The sequence below is a fragment of the Mus caroli genome, chromosome 2 (genome assembly GCF_900094665.2).
Source record: "Mus caroli chromosome 2, CAROLI_EIJ_v1.1, whole genome shotgun sequence".
Lineage (NCBI taxonomy): Eukaryota > Metazoa > Chordata > Mammalia > Rodentia > Muridae > Mus > Mus caroli.
In genome coordinates, this window is record NC_034571.1 from 114,365,799 (window position 1) to 114,385,417 (window position 19,619).

Sequence of the window (19,619 nt, forward strand, 5' to 3'; positions counted from 1 at the left end):
AAAAAGAAAAAGAAAAAAAAAAGAAAGAAAAAGAATTAAAGGAGGAAATCCGTTAGGGGTCATTTGTTGGTTTGGACACACACGCTCTTAATTCTAGCACTGGGATGACCGGGGCAGGTGTATCTCAAAAATTGAGGCTAGTCGGTCTACATAGTGAAAATTCTGGGAGTATTACATAGGTCTTTGAAGGTTAATAATTATCAAATTATTTCACTTGGGTCCTTGCTGGGTGAAGACAGGAAATTGACAAACTTTAAGTAGCGAGGGTTTTCAATGAACGAAAGAAGGATGACGCTTACAACCAGAAATGCCTTAAAGTCTAAAGTAGACAGAAATCTTTTTTTTCTGTTATTTTTATTTTGGAGCTGTGTTGCACAGGCAAGTTTGTTTTGTTTTCGTCTCTACGTTGGTGGTAGTTCACTTATTTCCTCCCTGAGTAGCTAGGATTCTCTCCGGTGCGCCTCTTCACTTGACCCAGAAATTTTATATTACAAACTCATCAGCCTAAGAAGTTATGTTGCTGAGCTGCAGGTGCCGTTCAACAGTGGAGCACTTGCCTGTTCTGAGCACGGTGTAGCATGGAGCAGGGAATTCCACGAGAGTAAATGTTTTGGGAAGATAATTGTTTTGATTCATGGCAAGTCAAGAGAGTGTTTGGAAAAGGATTAAGGAGATCCTGACTCGATGAAAGTCGGTGTGGGGAAATCTAAGTTGGTAACTGGTAATCTGAGGCGGTCAGCTTTTTTTTTTTTATAACTTTTCGATAGAGTTGTAAGTAATCTGGCTTGTAACTCTCAGAGTAATAGAGGATGATCTGGAAGTTTTGATCTTCCTGTATTGATTGCCTAAAGCTGAGATTACAGGTGTGGGTCCCCATGCCTTAGTTTATGTGGTGCTGGGGATAGAATTCAGGGTCTTTGTATATTCTAGGTAAACTTTCTGCTGCGTTACATTCCCGGTCTGTGGCTTAGCTATTAAAGTCCTCTTCTGCCGCTGCCCCCAGACACAGTTCTGGTGTTGTAGCCCAGACTGACTGAATTGCTACCTGTTGTCTACCATCCGTTACACCTGTGCAGAGGATGGGTCACAGCCTTGGCCAACACTGGCCATCCATCTGCAGGTTTTCTTTATTTAGAAGCAGGTGCAACTTAAACCAGCTTTTTCAGCACTTAGAAACCAAGCAACATGAACTGCTTACTTTCCTCTCTCCCTTTCCTTTCCTTTCCTTTCCTTTCCTTTCCTTTCCTTTCCTTTCCTTTCCTTTCCTTTCCTTTCCTTTCCTTTCCTTTCCTTTCCTTTCCTTCTTAGATTTATTTATGTTATTTTTTATGAATACACTGTAGCGGTCACACATACCAGAAGAGGGCATCGGTCACACATACCAGAAGAGGGCATCGGATCCCATCACAGATGGTTGTGAGCCACCATGTGGTTGCTGGGAATTGAACTCAGGACCTCTGGAAGAGCAGTCAGTGCTCTTAACCTCTGAGCCGTCTTTCCAGCACCCTCCTTCTTTTCTTTCAGTGCTCCCTTTCTTTTGGTGACTGGGGTTCATGTACTACAGGTTTCCCTTGATTTACCTATATAGCTGATGATGAAGACTGAATTTCTGGCCCACCTGCCTCTACCTCCCAAGTCTGGGGTGACAGGTGGGGCTCACCGTGCTTAGCTGTACACTTTATTATGATTGAAAAATGTATAGCAATGGTGAGGCATAATTTCCTCATAGTTGTATTGCAAGAAAGTGGGCAGAAGTAACGGCTGAATGTTTCTTGTTGGTGTGCACTCACCCCGAGTGCACACCTCTGTGGTGGTGGTGGTGGTGGTGGTGGGAGTTCATTTGTGTACATACATGCACATGGAGGTCAGAAGGCAATCTTGAATGTCCTTCCTCAGGAGCTATCTAACTTTTAAAAATTCTTATTGATTATTGTTATTGAGGTGCCCTGGTGCACATATGAAGATCAGAGGACAACAGTGAGAAATGGCCCTTATGGAGGCTCTGGGAGTAAGATAAAGAAGCTAGGCTTGGGTGGCAAGCATCCTAACCTGTGCATCATCTCCCTTGTGTTTGAGACAGTGTCTGTTGGATTTGGGCTCTGTGTTCAGGTTAGTCAGTTTAGCCACGGAGCTGTAGAACTCCACTTGTCTTGCATTGCCTGTGCTTGAATTCCAACGCCAGCCCTTTTAATTTGGGTGCTGGGAATCAAACACAGTTCCTAATGCAAGCACCTGTGTTATTTCTTTCAAGTTCTGCCTATTGACTTTTATGCTTATTTTTCTTCCAATCCTTATGATATTTATGAGGATATGGATCTTTTCCAGAGGTCATGCTGCAAAGCAGCAGTATTTTTAAAAGCAAGATCTCGGGGTGTACAAGGCTCAATATTACAGGATCCAGTGTAAGTGCTGATTTAGATCCTGCACCCCTCATTCCGGAAGCAGAGGCAGTAGGATTACGAGGCTAGCTAGGGTGACAGAGAGAGATGTAGCTGTATTTAAACAAAACAAAACACAGCCGGGTAGATGGCTCACTAGGTAGGTAAGAGCTGTAGCCGCGCAAATTTGAAGCTTGAGATCGATTTCGCAGCACCTGTAAAAGCCTCGGCATTGAGGGGATGGACACAGGCGCATGCTTGGAGCTGGCTTGTGAGCCAGTCCTGCCCGAAAGGTGACCTGCAGGTTCAGACCTAGAAGGTGCAGAGGGGTGAGCTATCCAGAGTACAAAACAAAACAGGCGCCTGAAGCCTATTAATGGCTCAGGGAATCCACACAGCTCTTCCGTGCTGACCGCGGAGGCTCCTCCCTCGGGCCCGCCTACATCCCGCAGGGCCCCGCCCAATCTCGCCTTGGTCCCAGCGGGAAGAGCTCAGCCGCTGAGTGGCAGAAAGATGTCTGGTTCCAAGGCTGAATCTGAGAAAAAGGCAGGCTCCAAACAGTGTCCCCTTGTGCAGGTGAGACCTGATTCGGCCCGGGAGGGATCTGCTAGTCACTGTCACCTGGCGTCAAGGAAAAGCTGTGATTTCTGCTTTTTTTTTTTTTTTTTTTAATTTAAACAGACTATTAGGTACTTAAAATTTGAGGAAAATTTACTACGAACTCCAGAAATTATGGTAGGTTTGCCGTTAATCCCATAACTCACTAGGCAGAAGCAGGTGGAACTCTGATAGAGGCCACCGTGTCACTGGTCTACATTGTGAGTTCTAGGCCAACCCCAAAACTGTAGGATAGTAGGACTTGGGGCCCTTTCCCCTGGCTCCCCTGCAGTTGTTTTGACGAGTTTGTGTGAGCTTTAAGCAATTACACTAACCTGAATCTGACCTGTGTTGTAATCACCTCACACTGAAATTTGTCTTCAGAATTTCCGGTCAGGTTAGAGATTTTCATATCCAAATTTTGGAGGAGCAAAAAATGTCCTAACAAGCTATCAATTTGAATCATGTGACTGTGGAATAGGAGTCAGACTTATTTAAGCAGATTTGTTTCATGCTTTGCTATGGAAGAGCGTAGTCCGGCGTTCCTAATACTCTTTTCCTTTATTTCCCGACTAGGTGAATGAATATAAAGAAAATGAACATATTGCTTATACTTCTCTGAGACCGATACAGATTACAACTTTAAGGAAAACAGCTAAGGTTTATCTTTACCCGTTTTCACTCAGCAATTCCAAGCTAGGCCTACTTAAGTTGTCCAAATCCCCGGTTGTAAATAATTCTAGCAAGTCAGTGGTCCATAAGAGGAAAGATCGGAAGAAGACTTGTAGAAAGGTTTTAACTTCAAAAATGAAGGCCTTATCTTCCAAGGCAGAATCCCTTCTGCTGAAATCATCCTTGGATGCTTATACTGAAAGTACCAAGCTGGAACCCAAGAGGACCTCGGATTCAGTGACTCTCAGTGTGGACGTAGAAAGCAGCGACGAAGACAGCGCACCAGGCCCGGTGAGCCTTCCTTAGCTGTTCTACTTCTCATTTTGAAACTAGAAGTTCTGAAAGCTGAGCTAGTGAAGGACCTCCAGCAAAATCTGTTTTATCATCTAATATAAATAGAAAAAACTTCGTGTATCCATGTGCTCGAGGGTGTCCAAACAGCAGTGCCAATGCATGTATGTGCCTGACACAGGGGTGGGTGGAGGTTATAGCAATCAAAATCAGGTTCTCAGGGATGACAGCAGGCACCTTTCTGTTAAAATCACTTATTCACCTGATGTAATTGTCCTCTCAGAGACTTACTACCTCCATCTGCTAACCTAGGCCTACACCTAGAAGCTTCTGGTCTCCTTACGATCTAATCTAGGCCTAGAAAGTTCTTAGCCTCTCAGACTTACTGCTGTAAAAGCTCACCCTTTCTAGTTCTTTCTGAACTTTTCTGGTTCAAACTCTGCTCCCAGCTGACTGATTCAGTCTGGCTTCCTTCTCAGCCTCTGACTGAAATGTTCTGCTTGGCCTCATTCTAACTTGGCAGATCGCCATAATCTTCTGGCTCCTTCTCATTCTGTCTTCACCTGAGTCTAGCTTGTTCTGCAGCCTGTTTCTCTATGCCGGTGTCGTAGGTAGAGCTGCCTGTTCTCTCTCTGCCCTGCCCCTTGAGTAGGTTCTCCTTGCTTTCAGTTTTCAGGAGAGTTGGGCATATCCTGTTCAGTCAGATCTTTCTCTGATTTGTCACTTTGTCTGCCACTCAATTAGATACCACTTTCAAACTGGGTGCTTCCTTCTAGAAACGGAACTATTTCTTCACTGTTTGGGTTTAAATGTGTGTGCTTAGGACATGTTGGCTACTGGATTACAATCCCTCTACACCTTGACCTGTTGATTCATCTTGTAAACCTTTTAATTTAGTGTAAAGTTACTTTATATTTAACATTATCTTTAATATTTCTTCATTTTGTTCTTCAAAACAGGGTCTCCCTGTGTAGCCCTGGTTGTCCTGCTTATCTACTCTGTAGACCACACTAGCCTTGAACTCACAGAGATCTCTGTGCCTCTTCGTGCCTAATGGTGGGATTAAAGATGCTTACCACCATAGCCCATCTTCTATAATATCTTACAGCACTGATGCTATTGGTCTAAAACTGTACATTGAGAACTGTTGGATTAGGTTATGTCTTAAGCTGAGACTATTGGCTGTATGAGCTGATTTTCACTTGGATATAATGAATAGAAACTACAGAAGTAATGATGTGTAAGCATTGTTATAAATGCCTACATATTGTATAGATTTTGAAGACACTGCAGCATTTACTTATCTTTCTGTGGTGCTAGAAGTTGACGCGAGGGCCTCACACATGCTAGAGAGGCACTGTACTAAGGAGACAGATTTCCAGCCGCCTCTTCATGTCCTATTTTGAAACAGGGTCTTACTTAGTTGGCTAGCTTGGCCATGGGACTTTTGACCCTTTTGTGTCATCCTCATTATCTGGGATTGTAGCCCTGTACACTGGGGTCTGGCTAAGATAACACAGTCAGACGGTTCATTAGTTTGTTCTCTTTACATCATCATTACTGGTTTTGTGTGTGTGTTGCTTGGTATTTCTCAGAAGCACAGGCTGGCCTAGAACTCATCTGTAGGCCCAGGCTCTTGGCAGTTCTCCTGCTTCAGCTTCCAAGTGCTGGAATTACAGAAATACCAAACCTGACATTCCCACTTTTCATTATTTTGTAGAATCACCTAGAAATGTATTCTAATAAGTTATAAAGTAATCCCCCTCTTGTTTCAAGAGCCCCAGTGTGTTCCTGAGATGGTGTCAGGCCTTGGGTGTGCTGTTGGAGGTTGTCTTTCTTGCAATTCATTTTCTGTTCATCTGAGATTTCAGTTTGTAGCTCTTCTATAAGAAGGTGTCTTAGACCAACAACAAAATATTTTGTGAGAACCTGGGGGTAGTAGCATATAGTTGTAATCACAACATTACCGGGGGTGACACAGGAGGAATGAGAAGCTAGCCTGGGATAAAGGCAGAGTTTTCTTCTTATACTGCCTCCTCCAAGGGATGGTACTTTGTGAGAACCAGGCATAGAAACTTATTTTAAAATGTCTTCTCATTTGTATCTGTGTGAGGATCCCAGAAGAGGGTGTGGGATCTCCTGGAGTTGGAGTTACAAGCAGTTATGAGATAGTCCCAGCTGGCCTTGTTAGCTTTGTAGATAGTCACAGCCCCTCTGCAGCCACTCTTTGTCACTTGTGGTATGCAACCTTGTCCTAAGTGCAGGAAGCTGTCTGGACCAGCTAGAGTCTAGGTAGACTAGTGAGAACTACGGAAGAAAGGCTCCATTGATGCAGCTTGGGGGAGTCATCACATCTGCTGGGTATTGCAGGGCTTTCGGGGATCTGCCTGAGGTTCAATAAAGACACAGAGACCTCTCTAGTTGAAGGCTGTTGGCCTTCTTCTGGGGCAGTCTCTTAGCTAGTCTCTAACTTAAGCTGACTTCTGCCACTGTGACTCTCCATGTGGTTTTCAGTGCCTGCTTCCCCAGGTCTGTGCTCCCACAGCCTCCCGCATCTGTCTGAGTCCACCAGGCTCTTCTGCTCTAGCTCTGGTTGCCAGCTCTTTGTTATTCAAAAAGATATTTTCCTTACTTTACTTGTTGGCTTTGGGAGCTGCTTTGGAGAAGGTCACCTTCCTCTTGGCAGCTCACCTTCCCCAGGGCAGCTTGCCCTTCTTTTACAGGCAATTGAAGAAGTGATATTTCCACGTCCTTCTAGTCGGGTGCTTCTGACTCCAAGTAACAATTGGAAACCCAAGCTATTGTGCACTAATGTTTGCATGGATCCTCCCTCTTTCTTTCTTTCTTTCTTTCTTTCTTTCTTTCTTTCTTTCTTTCTTTCTTTCTTTCTTTCTCTCTCCCTCCCTCTCTCCCTCTCTCTTGTTTTGTTTTTGGTTTTTCCCCAGACAGGGTTTCTCTGTGTAACAGAGCCCTGGTTTTCCTGGACTTGCTTTGTAGACCAGGCTGGCCTTGAACCTCCAAATGCTGGAATTCATGGTGTGCACCAACACATCCAGCAAGGACACAATATTACATAGCTAGAAAATACAATATTCATGGATCATCACAACCGCTGGGTAAAGGTCTTTCCTGTGTGGGGTTAGCAGGTGAACACCTCTTCGTCCATGCTCTGGACAGAGGTTCTCCATTGTGAACTGTGAGCAGATGTTGGTGATGCTTCTTCTAGGGCCCGACTTTTAGCATCAATGGTATATAAAGAATTTCTAACTACTTTTTTTAAAAATAATTTTTAAAATTTGGGACAGGGTTTCCTACCACTTGGCTGTCTTGAATTTCTTAAAAGTTCTTTACTTTTATTCCATACTAATTTATTTTATTTTAGATTTATTTGGCTTATATGGGTGTAAGTGTTCTGCCTGCATGTATGAATGTGCACCACTTGCATGCTTGGTGCTTGTGGAGGTTAGAAGAGGATTCTCAGGGCCTAGCGAATCATTTTAGACATGGCTGTGAGCCACTGAGAACTGAACTCAGGTCCTCTGCATTAGCCGCAAGTGCTCTTAACCAGTGAGTCATCTCGATAGCTCCATTTTATAATCTTTGTGTGAATGGATGCATGTAGGGGTGGCCCTAAGACTAGAGGACTTCTGATTTCCTGGAACTGAGTTATAGACCCTTGTGAGCCTCCTGATGTGGGTACTGAGAACACAACTCAGGTCTTCTGCAAGAGCATTGAGGTCAGAGGACAGCTTATAGGAGTTGGTTTTCTTTCTACCTCTGGGAATCTGCTCTTAGGCTTTGTAGGTAAGTGCCTTTACTGCCTGAGTTCTCTCTCTGGCCCTGCACTTTATTTTAAGTCTTTCTTCTTTTAAGATAGAATCTTAAATCTGATGCCATGGAGCTTTCTGTGTAGACCAGGTTAACCTGGACCTCAGCTCTGCCTTCCCCTGCCTCCTGTGTTCTGGGCATAAAGACATGTGCCACCATGCTGGGGCTAACTGGATAACTCATTTTTTTTTCCAGGATTTTTTATGACTTTAGATTGTGTGTCTGAGGGGGTATGTGTCACTTATGTGTGTGAGTGCTGGATTATGGCTGTCTGATGTAGGAATTAAGACTTGAATTCCGATCCTCTAGAAAATCAGTAAGTACTCTTAACTGCTGAGCCATCTCTTCAGCCCTCAGATTTTATTACTTACTTGTTTGATGTGTGTGCTATCAGAAATTGAACACATGGTCTTTACTGTGGTAGGCAAGTGTTATACCACGCCATCAGCCTCTGTTTCGAGTGTCTTACTATACCTAGGTTATGTTAGAGCATACTATAGGCTTAATATATGTATGAGAAAAATTATATGTAAAGTTTATGGTGCTCATGGTTTCAGGCAGCCATTTAGGAGTCTTAGAATATGTCCCTTGGGGGTAGGGAGACATGATGATGTGTTTTGTTCAATGTATAACAGTTCAGAGTTGTGAGGTTTTCTTTTCTTTCTTTCTTTCTTTCTTTCTTTCTTTCTTTCTTTCTTTTTTTTTTTTTACATGCTTCTCTGAAAAGCACAGAGCTTAAAACTTATGAATTGTTTATTTCTGAAAGTTCCAGTGGATGCTTTTGAATCCTGGTTGACTGTGACTGAAACTGTAGGCTCAAGGATAGTGCTTGTGACACTCCCGAGAAACGACATAAAAAATTATTCTTATGTTTATTGATTGATTTGATTGATTGTGGGTTCATGTAGTTGGAAATCAAAGCACAACTTTTGAGAGTTGGTTCTTTCCTGCCCACCTTGTGGATATGGGGGATCAAATTCAGGTCATCAAGCTAGGAAGCCACCGTTATAAGGCAGTGGTAACAAAGCTGGATTTGTTGGTGTGTGCTGAGGCTGAAAGAGGAGCACTAAGAGTGTGTGATCAGCCTGGACTTAGTGAGTTCCACGCTAGCCTAAGTAGCAAGATCCTGACCCCACGGGAGAATGAAAGTGGATGGTGGAGGGAGTAGGGATCAAGTAGAGTTGGTAGAGTGGCCCCTCCCCTGTAGAAGCTCTTGGATTCATTACCAGCACCCATCAGCAGCTGAGGTAGTGTATACACTTGGAATGGTGCTAGCACTTGGGAGACAGGTCGATCCAAAGTTAAAGGGTCATTCTTGGCCATATACCAGGTTCAAGCCTAGCCTGGGATGTCTGAAATCCTCTCTTGGGCTCGAGAGACGGCGAAGGAATGAAGAACAATTGCTGCTCTTCCAGAGGTCCTGGGTTCAATTCCCAGAACCCAAGTGGCAGTTCACACTTGTCTGTGATTGCAGTTCCAAGACTTCTGACACCCTCATACATATATACATGCAGGCCAAATACCAATGAACCTAAAGTAAAAATAAATTATATATATATGATTTATTTATTTATTTTATGAATGAGTACACTGTAGCTGTACAGATTGTGGTAAGCCATCATTTGGTTGCTGGGGATTGAACTCAAGACCTCTGTTCGCTCCAAAGCCTCGCTCGCTCCAGCCCAAAGATTTTATTTATTGTTATATGTAAGTATATTGTAGCTGTCTTCAGACACACCAGAAGAGGGGGTCAGATCTCATTATGGATGGTTGTGAGCCACCATATGGCTGCTGGGATTTGAACTCAGGAAGAACAGTCAGTTCTCTTAGCTTCTCAGCCATCTCTCTAGCCCAATAAATTATATATTGAGAAAAGACTCTTCCAGATGTCTTGAGTTCAATTCCCAGCAACCACAGGGTGGCTTACAACCATCTGTAATGGGATCTGATGCCCTCGTCTGGTGTGTCTGAAGACAGCTACAGTGTACTCATATACATAAAATAAATAAATCTCTAAAAAAACAAGAATGTGTTTACATATATACACATGTATGATGTAACTATCTTTTTTTTTAAAAAAAGAAAAAAGAAACCTCAACAAAACCAAGGCAATGCCAAATGCAAACATCCCACTCTCCCTTGGAGAAGATTATTTATTTTGGTCAAAGTAATAATGTTCATGTTCTTAGTAAGATAATCCCACACATATATGTGTACACATACACACAATTCTATTTTGGAGCACATGTTCACAAAAACAAGGCACCCAGCACTTTGCTGCTTGCAATCCCCTCACCCCTGGCTTTTAAATTGTGGCCCAGGGAAATAGCTCAGTAGGTAAAGGTGCCATATTGCTTAGGCTGACGCTGCATTTAATCTCTAGGACCCACATGGTGAGAGAGCCAGGTCTTTAGAGCTGTCCTCTGACCTTTATATGTGTATGCACACACATTGGCTTGCACAATAAATAAATATAAAGATGTGAGATTTAAAGAATGAACTCCAGGAATCCTGCCTTTGTCATCCAGGGGCGGGATTTGCAAGTGTGAACCACCCATGCATGTATTCATTGATTGCTTGTGTTTCATGGTTGATGACGATGATTAAAAATCTTTCACCTGCTAGGAAAGAGTTTGCTATAATGCATGACATTTGGTTCCCAGGATCATATTACTTTTTTTTCCCTTGAGACACAGGACCCTGGCTGTCCTAGAACTCACAATGTAGACCAGATTCTGAGATCCATTGACTTCTGCCTCCCAAGTGCTGGGGTCAAAGGTGTATGCCACCACGTCAGGCAGATTACTTCCTTTTTAAATGGAAAACCATACAGTCATCCCAAGATAGGATTCTCTTACTATCCCATCCAGCAAAGACTGTGAACTGTTTGTTGAGATAATATGAAATACTTAGTGTCTGTGTGCAGTGTGAAAGGAAGTATCTGGGTAGAGAGTGAGTGTCTGGTTTTACATGCTGTTCTTGCTATCAATAAGGAAGTGACTGACCTTTTTTGGGGGGTGTCGTCTATTTTCTAGGATGATTTTTCAGGATTGTCACCTTATGAGAGGAAGAGACTGAGGAACATCAGAGAAAATGCAAACTTTTTTGCTTCTCTTCAGTTAGCTGAGGTATGTATGAAGTTTGTAATGAAAGTGAAGGTGATGGGCTAGAGAGATGGCTCAGCGGGTAAGAGCACTGACTGCTCTTCCGAAGGTCCTAAGTTCAAATCCCAGCAGCCACATGATGGCTTACTACAGTGTACTTATGTATAATAATAAATAAATCTTAAAAAAAAAGAAAAGAAACTGAAGGTGAGCTAATTAGATTCTAATCTTCCATAGTGTCCTATGAGGGAAGGCAAAATTCAAGCAGTGTGTGACGCAAGGTGGTTTGTGGTCATTGTCCTCCTGCTTTGGTACTCACTGCAGAGACCAGGCTGGTTTTGAATTTACAGTGGCTTGTCTGCCTCTACTACCACAGTGCTTGGATTAAAGCATGTGCCACAGTGCTCGGCTGCTTGTTTTTCTTTGTATGTCCTGTTTTAGACACTTGTGAGCCTGCTGGTGGGTGTTGCATGTTGCCCCTCCCTAAGTAAGTGGAGGCTGGACTGTAGTATTTCAAGGTCATCCCTAAGCTACATAGTAAGTTTGAGGCCAGCCTGGGTTACATGAAACCCTATCTCAAAAATCAAGATCAGCAAAAGAGGATTGCGAACCACTTTGGAAAGTTTATTAGCCAGTAGGTTCCCAGAAGGTCTTGATATTTACTTACTGGGCTCCTCTTCTAAGCAATGTCTGATGGCAGCCCGATCCAATGTTTTTAATTACTGTGTTTAATTGAGTCTAGGCATATTTTTTTCTTTTTTCCTTTTGGTGTGTGTATATTTGGAGGCCAAAGGTCAATCATGGATAAGGTCATTCTGGTGTTTTCCTCAGGAGTCATCCACTTAGGGTTTTTGAGACAGGGTTTCTCTGTGTAAGCCTGGCTGCCCTGGAACTTGCTCTATAGACCAGACTGGCCTGCAGCTCAGAGATCAGCCTGCCTCCTGAGTGCTAGGATTAAAGGCTTGTATCACCATGGCTGACTCTTCCAATTTCTTGACTACATTTATTTTGAGAAAGACAAGTGCATTCTACAGCACATGTGTAGAGGTCAGAGGTCAGCTGTGGTCCTGTCCCAAGTGGGTCCAGGAGCCCAGATCCAGGTAGACAGGCTTGGCAGTAATTGTTTTTACAGAGCCATCTCACTGGCTCTTTTATTTTTGAGGCAGCCTTGGTAGCCAAGCTGGCCGTGAACTTACTACATCTGTCTTCAGACTCCTAAATGTTGGGTTATAGATAAGTGTGAGCCACCTCACTTCACATAATAGGTTTTAAATTTCTCTTTTGCAGTGTTGTGAATGCAGGCACTCCTATGCATGCTAAGCAGGTGCTGTGCTTCGGAGCCACACTGCCAGTCCTGTGGTAGTATGTTTATGAAATACTGTATTTAATCCTATACACTCATAAGCACCTTGGCTCAGGAACCAGAATGCCAGTATGTTAGATGGCGATATATACTTGCTTTTATTATTGACGGACGGTGTATTTATCTACTAGCAATAAGTATCCCATCTTAGACTCTATTTCCTAAATAAACGTAGCTATAGTAGCAGACACTTAATACTTTAATGGATAAACGATGTAGCTATATGGTAGCATGTTTATGTGTACATGTATGTTGTGTGTTTTTCAGTCAGCCGCACGGCTCCGTGGCATGATAAAGAAGCGCGAGTCACCTGAGTCAAAGAGGTAAAACAAAAGAGAGGACGTGCTTAACATCCGCTGGACCGAGAAATGTTGCTGAGGGTTTCAAGTTTGAGGCAGGGCTCAGGCCTCAAGCTTCTTACTGTCTTCAAGTGTTAGGATCATGGGCATATGCCACCTTGCCTTGTTTTAAGTGCAAAGTTTCTTAGATTTAGTTACTTGTGTGTATGAATGTTTTGCTTGCATGTATGTCTGTGTACCACATGCATGCTTGGTGCCGAGAAGACCAGGAGAGGGTGTGGGTCCCCTGAGGCTGGAGTTACGGATGGTTGTGAGCCAGGCCTCCTGCATGAACAAATGCTCTTGACCACTGAGCCATTTTCTCTGGCCCTAGTTGTTTTGTTTTGTTTTGTTTTGTGTTTTCCTCGAGAAAGGGTCTCCCGCAGCTTTGTAGTGATGGAACAGACCTTTAATCCCAGGAAGCACTCAGGAGAGAGAGGCAGGCAGATCTCTATAAGTTTGAGACCAGCCTGGTCTACAGAGTGAGCTCTAGGACAGCAAGGCTTACACAGAGAAACCCTGTCTCAAGGAAAAATGGGCAGGGGCCTACAGTGTATCTCAGGGTGTTTGGAACTCACTGTGTAGCTTACAGGCTGGTTTCTAACTAATGGAAATCTTCCTGTCTTTATGATTGCTGGGTTATAAGTGTGAGCCACTATGCATGGCATTGTTTGAGATAAGGTGTCTCTGTGTAGCCTTGGCTGTCTAGAACTCCCTGTGTAGACCAGGCTGGCCTGGAACTCTCAGAAACTTGCCTGCTTCTGCCTTCCAAGTGCTGGCTGGGCTTAAAGGCATGCATGCACCACCACTGCCTGGCATCTGACATTATTCTATTAGATATATATGGTATGTTTTGTTTAATGGCTCTCAACTTCATTGTGTTAAGCTTTTTAGTTTAGGTTATTTTGAGACTTTATTAAAATCAGTGCTGCCCAAGAGATAGATCAGTGGTAAGAGTACTTGACACTCCTATAGAACACTCAGGTCTGATTCCCTGCAATTACATTGGGAGGCTAACTACTGGTTGTAATTCCAGTTCCAGGATATTTAACACCCTCTTCTGATCTCTTTGGGCACTATATGTATATGGTTCACGTACAAATAAGCACACAAACACACTCGAGTATGACAGTGCAGCTTTGTATATTTATATATAAAATGTGTGATTATACCTCTGGTACACATTCTTAGATGTTCATTCCTTTAAATTACTAAGTACAGGACTGGAGAGAGGGCTAAGTAGTCAGGAGCACACATTGTTCCCCTCGGTCCCGGAGCCCACAGAAGTGACTCACTAGCATCTGTAGCTCCAATTCCACATGACTGGATGCCCCTGGCTTTCTTGGGTACCAGGCAGGCACACACATGGTATACATCAGCTTCCACAGGAACACCCAAGATAGCCATAAAAATAAATTTAAAAAGATTTTTTAAAGTTGCTAAGTGCATTTTACTATTCAGCGAGAAAAGCATGAGTATTTCCTCCACTCCTTTAGAAAGAGGCCCAAGAAGAAAGAAAATGAAATTGGATGTCGAAGGTCCATGCGGTTGTTGAAAGTAGACCCTTTGGGAGTTTCATTACCAGCATCTCCAACACAGCCAACATTAGTAGAAGAAGAAGAAAATGTAAGAAAAAATATAAACGAAGTGCATTTAGCTTAATCAGAATCTGAAGAATGGTGTCAAGTATTTGAAATTATACTAGTGGATCTTTGTTTTGTTTCAATTTTATTGATTTAATACTTGAATATTATATGGCTTAATAAGGCTTTAGAGTTGTTAATTCTGGGTAATAGTTTGTTTCTCTGCAGGAATTGTGGAGTTTGGGCAAATCACTTGCTCTTCGTGAGCTTCAGTTTTCACATTTAAAAAATGTGGGTCCCAGTGTTGGGGTTGGAGGTGAAATCCACGGTAGCCGGTTTGTGTCAGGCTCACTAGGCGAGCATTCTGCCACATGAGAGTCATCTCAGGCCTTCCTTGGCATTAATTTTGGAAGATGTTTTTCTAGGGGATTACTGTGTAACTGAGGCTAGTCTGAAACTCATGATCCCTGCTTCATCCTCCTGAATTCTGGGATTACAGGTGGGTACCACAGTGCACTGTGTGACACCCAACCATTTTGAATGACTGTGGTATACCACAGTTTCTGGTGCTGAAAGGAAAGTAGTGACAATGAGGACTGAGCCCCTATCCCTTCTCAGTTTACATTCTAGGACAAACCATGGTTTGCCTTTTCTTTTTGATAGCCTTTGTTACCTCCTGGACCCTTAGAAATGATTCCTGAAAACCAAGATGACAGCAGTGAACTGTTGAAAGCATCTTTGAAGACATGGGCAGAGATGAGCCAGGTATCACTTGGGATGGCTTATGGCTTTTAGGATCATGTACTAAGGAAATTTCATGTATGCATATTCACTTAGCCCTTTGGTCTCTTGTAATGTTGTAGNCAAGTAATGAGAAGACCAAGAAGGGCCTGTCTAGTATTAAAAGGTAAGTTAAAATTCCTTGGCTTTGCTTTACTTTTGACCTTTGTTTTATATTTTTTGAGATGCTTGCAGTATAAAAGCAGTAATGGATACTATTATAGGAAACCTTGAAAGACGTGAAAAAAATCATCCCTACTATTTCTATGCTAACAATGGTTTGCTTGCTTGCTTTCTCTGTAGTGTCAGGGATTGAACTAAAGCCTACAGTGTACTAGGCAAGTGCTGTACCACTGAACTATGTGTCTAGCCCTATTTTAGGCATATTTTATTCTTTTTTTTACTTTATTGAGACAGTCTCATTGTGTATTCTGGCTAGCCTCAACCTCACAGAGCTCTCTCTGCCTCCCTCCCCTCTGCTCTGTCTTCTGGGATTAAATGTGTTTGTCACCACACCTGGCTCTGTATCTGAAATACTTATGAGTATGAATGTTTTGCCCACCTGTACATAAGGGCACACTGCATGTGTCTGATGCCCACAGAGGCTGGAAGAGTAAGCTGAATCCCCGGGAACTGATTGTAAGCTGCCTTGTGGGTGAAGAATAGCGACTGCCCTTAGCCCCTGAGCCATCTCTCCATCTCTCTATGAAGTACCACAAAGTTGTCCAGGCCACATTGTATTGTGCATACAAAGTTGTCCAGGCCACATTGTATTGTGCATCATCATACCCCGCCTTTTCTCTCCTCTTACACAGTTCAGGATTCTCTGCTTAGGGAATAGATCAAACTACAGTGGGTGCATCTTCCCACNTNANTCAAGATAATTCTCTACAGACATTCCNCAGGCCTATTGGACCTTAGATGGTCAAGTGATTCTAAATTGTGTCATGTTGAAAATCAGTATTAACACCTGCATGCAGTCAGGCCTTGGCTTTGCAGTCCTCACTTCTGAAGTTGCTGAGGTATAACCTGCAGCAATAGGCCTGGCCTGGCACTGGGTGGAAGCTTTATGAAGGCAGAGTTTATCTCAGCCCTATGACTGCTTGGCATATGGTATATACTCAGTGCTGAATACAGGAATTCACATTTTATTTAAATACATTGTGTACGTTCTGTGTAACTCTAATGTGTATATACTTCCACACTGTGCCTTTGTCGGGCGTCTGCACAGTTACTACATCACACTTTCTCCTGCCCATTTGGTGTTTGGAGTTAGTTTCTGTTTAGTTTGTGTGTGTGTGTGTATGTGCATATATGCTAATAGCCTGTTGGTTAGAGTTCCAGACATGGGACTAGTGAGCCATCATTGTGGACATCCTTATGGCTTTTACTATACACTATTGAATCAGTTCCCTGAACTCTTTTTCTAAATTTTTTTTTTTTTTTTTTGATTTTTCCAGACAGGGTTTCTCTGTCTAGCCCTGGCTGTCCTGGAACTCATTTTGTAGACCAGGCTGGCCTGGAACTCAGAAATCCGCCTGCTTCTGCCTCCAGAGTGCTGGGATTAAAGGCATGCGCCACCAACGCCCGGCATATGTTTTCTTATTGTCATAAGGAGTTATTTTTTTACTTACTTGGACTGTTGAGGCTTTTTAAAAAATTAATTAATTTATTTCATGTATGTGAGTACACTGTTGCTGTCTTCAGACACACCAGAAGAGGGCATCAGATCCCATTACAGATGGTTGTAGGCCACCATGTGGTTGATGGCAACTGAACTCAGGACCTCTGGTAGAGCAGTCAGTGCTCTTAACCTCTGAGCCGTCTCTCCAGCCTCCCTGTTTTTATTTTTAACTTGCCGATTTTTGTAGCTATTAAGCCAATTTAAGTGGAATGGTCATCANTGAGGCTACTGTTCGTAAGGTGACCAAAGGAGCAATCTCCTCTGTGGCCCTCCACCCATCAGAAGTGAGAACCTTGGTAGCAGCTGGGGCCAAGTCTGGACAAATTGGACTTTGGGATTTGGTAAGTTGTTGTACTACCTTTTGGAAGTTATCTAAAGTCTGCCTGACGGAAATGTGTGAAAGAAATAGCCTAGAACATTTATTTATAAATGTCACTTGAGATTTGTAGTTTTGTGCTTTATGATTTTAAATTTTAGAAATCGGGTAGAGTTTAAAATTGTTTTGTAGAACTTTAGCACTTTTAGCTTGAATATCTAGCCATCTGGGCATAATTATCTGGCAGAGACATTAAATGTGTATGTGAAAATCACATGAAAACTCTGAGTTTTAAAATTATGTTCAAAATAGGGTCTGATAGGATCTGAATGTTAAGTCTTCCTCCATATTTGTGGTGAATTTTTTAAGGTTTCCTTTTTTTCTTTTCTTTTTCTTTGTTCTTTTTTCTTTTTTTTCTTTTTTCTTTTTGTGAGACAGTTCTGTAGACCAAGCAGGCTATGAAATCACAGAGTTCTGCCTGCCTCTGCTTCCCAAGTGCTGAGATCAAAGGCCTGTGACATGCCCAGCTAAAAGATTTTTTTTCTTCACATTTATTTTTATTTTTTAACTAACCTTTTCTCTTCTCTTTCTCTTTCTCTCTCTCTCTCTTAGTTTTTCGAGACAGGGTTTCTCTGTATAGCCCTGGCTGTCCTGGAACTCACTCTGTAGACCAGGTTAGCCTGAACTCAGAATTCTGCCTGCCTCTGCCTCCCAAGTGCTGGGATTAAATTAAAGGCGTGTGCCACCACTGCCTGGCTTATTTTTATTTTTTAATTAAAAACACTTTATATATGGGTGTTTTTTTTCCTTGCATGTATGTCTGTATTGTATTCCATAACTGGTGCTCACAGAAGCCAGAAGAGCGTGTTGGATCTTCTGGAACTAGAGTGTCAGACAGTTGTGAGAAGACACGTGGGTACTGAGTCATCTCTCTAGACTGTTTTATTTTTTAATGTTCATGAGTGCGTACACATGCTTGCGTGTGATGTGTGTGTGTGTATGTATGTATGTATGTAGAGCTTGGCAAAAGAATTGATGATCCTGGGCTGGACACTCGCTCAGCTGTTAAGAGCTCTTACTGTTCTTCCAGAGGACATGGGTTCTATTCCCAGCATTCACATGGCAGCTCACAACATCTGTAACTGCAGTTCCAGAGGATACAATACCTCCTGGCTTCCCCCTGTACCGGATACTCACATCAACATGCATGCAGGCTCTTAGGAGTCTTTTTCATTCCAGAACTTCCAGCACGCGAGGCAAATACTCTACCAACTGAACTACAGTCACAGCACTTATTTATGCCTTAAATTTCAACTCCTGAGTCTAGAACTTCTTTTGATTTTACACACATATATATATATATATATATATATATATATCTACCTATCTAAGTAAATGGAGGGGTTGGTGATGAATCTCAGTAGGATGCTTGCCTAACATGTATAGTTCTTGGATGTCCCTGGAACTTGCTGTGTTGACCAGACCAGACTGGCCTTGTTGCCATGTTGCTTGGACTAGCTTTAGCAGTCCCCCTTGCCACCAATAAGCTAAAGTGACCCTCTTTTCTCAGCCGTCTGCTGGTAGAAGCCATAGGTTTTTTTTTTAATTATTTATTTATTTATTTTTTATAAATAAATTTGTTATAACTAGCTGGACATGTGGAATTAATGTGACTGTGGATTGGCTTTTTTTGTTTTTTTGGTTTTTGGTTTTTTTTTTTTTTTTGGTTTTTTTGAGACAGGGTTTCTCTGTATAGCCCTGGCTGTTCTGGAACTCACTCTGTAGACCAGGCTGGCCTCGAACTCAGAAATCCACCTGCCTCTTCCTACCAAGTGCTGGGATTAAAGGCGTACGGCACCACTGCCCAGCTGTGCATTGGCATTTTTAAACTGAATGTTCAGAAGCGAAGAATTTCAGTACAAAGTTGTTAGTTCTAGTCCTGTGAGATGCTCAGACGTAAAGATGCTTGTCTAGTGAACTCACATGCTTGAACCCAGAACTCAACATGGTGGAAGGAGTGAACAGACTCAAGGTGTCTTCTGACATATGTGCATCCTGGCATCTATGAGGGCATGTTGTTGCACACACACGATTATAAAATGTTACTGGTGCTGCTTGTCTGGGAGAGTGACCACATTGAGAGTTAGTACCGACAGAGTGTGATTCCGATGTAGATCCTTCAATGATAGCGAGACAGCAACCACCACTCCTTTCCCTAGTTGTGTCTTCCTCATCCTGACTTTGTTCCAGACCCAGCAGAGTGAAGATGCGATGTACGTGTTCTATGCTCACAGTCGGTATGTTAGCTGCCTCTCCTTCTCACCCACCAACCCAGCCCACCTACTGTCCCTGAGCTATGATGGCACACTGCGATGTGGTGATTTTTCCAGTGCTGTGTTTGAGGAGGTAATTATGCTAATGTATTTGCGACCTGGCATCAGATGACATTCTGGATTATCTATCACATGCCACAGTGATTCCTGTGTCACGTTGAGAGAACTGTGGTTCAGCTTAGGGACTGACTCAAGTCCCAGACCGTCTGGTACCAGTTGTGTGACCTTCGTAAGTTTCTTAACTTCTGTGCCTTAGTTTCCTTAGCTATGAAGAATTATTTTCAGTTATTTTCATTACAGTGTTATGAAAGTTAAATTTAATTAGTGTGGATAGGTAATTATTTTTGCTTTT

At 42.7% G+C, this 19,619-nt stretch overlaps 1 protein-coding gene across 1 annotated transcript in view; it reads left to right on the forward strand.

The window, feature by feature from the left end:
• Positions 1-3,555: 3,555 nt before the first annotated feature.
• The window catches only part of Wdr76 (WD repeat domain 76), a 28,768-nt gene continuing 12,704 nt past the window's right edge, over positions 3,556-19,619 (forward strand). Inside the window, 8 exon segments of the mRNA XM_029473835.1 lie at positions 3,556-3,938; positions 10,802-10,894; positions 12,501-12,556; positions 14,068-14,197; positions 14,818-14,919; positions 15,018-15,061; positions 16,806-16,959; positions 19,185-19,340. Coding sequence (XP_029329695.1) covers positions 3,783-3,938; positions 10,802-10,894; positions 12,501-12,556; positions 14,068-14,197; positions 14,818-14,919; positions 15,018-15,061; positions 16,806-16,959; positions 19,185-19,340 — 891 coding nt within the window. The 5' untranslated portion in view covers positions 3,556-3,782.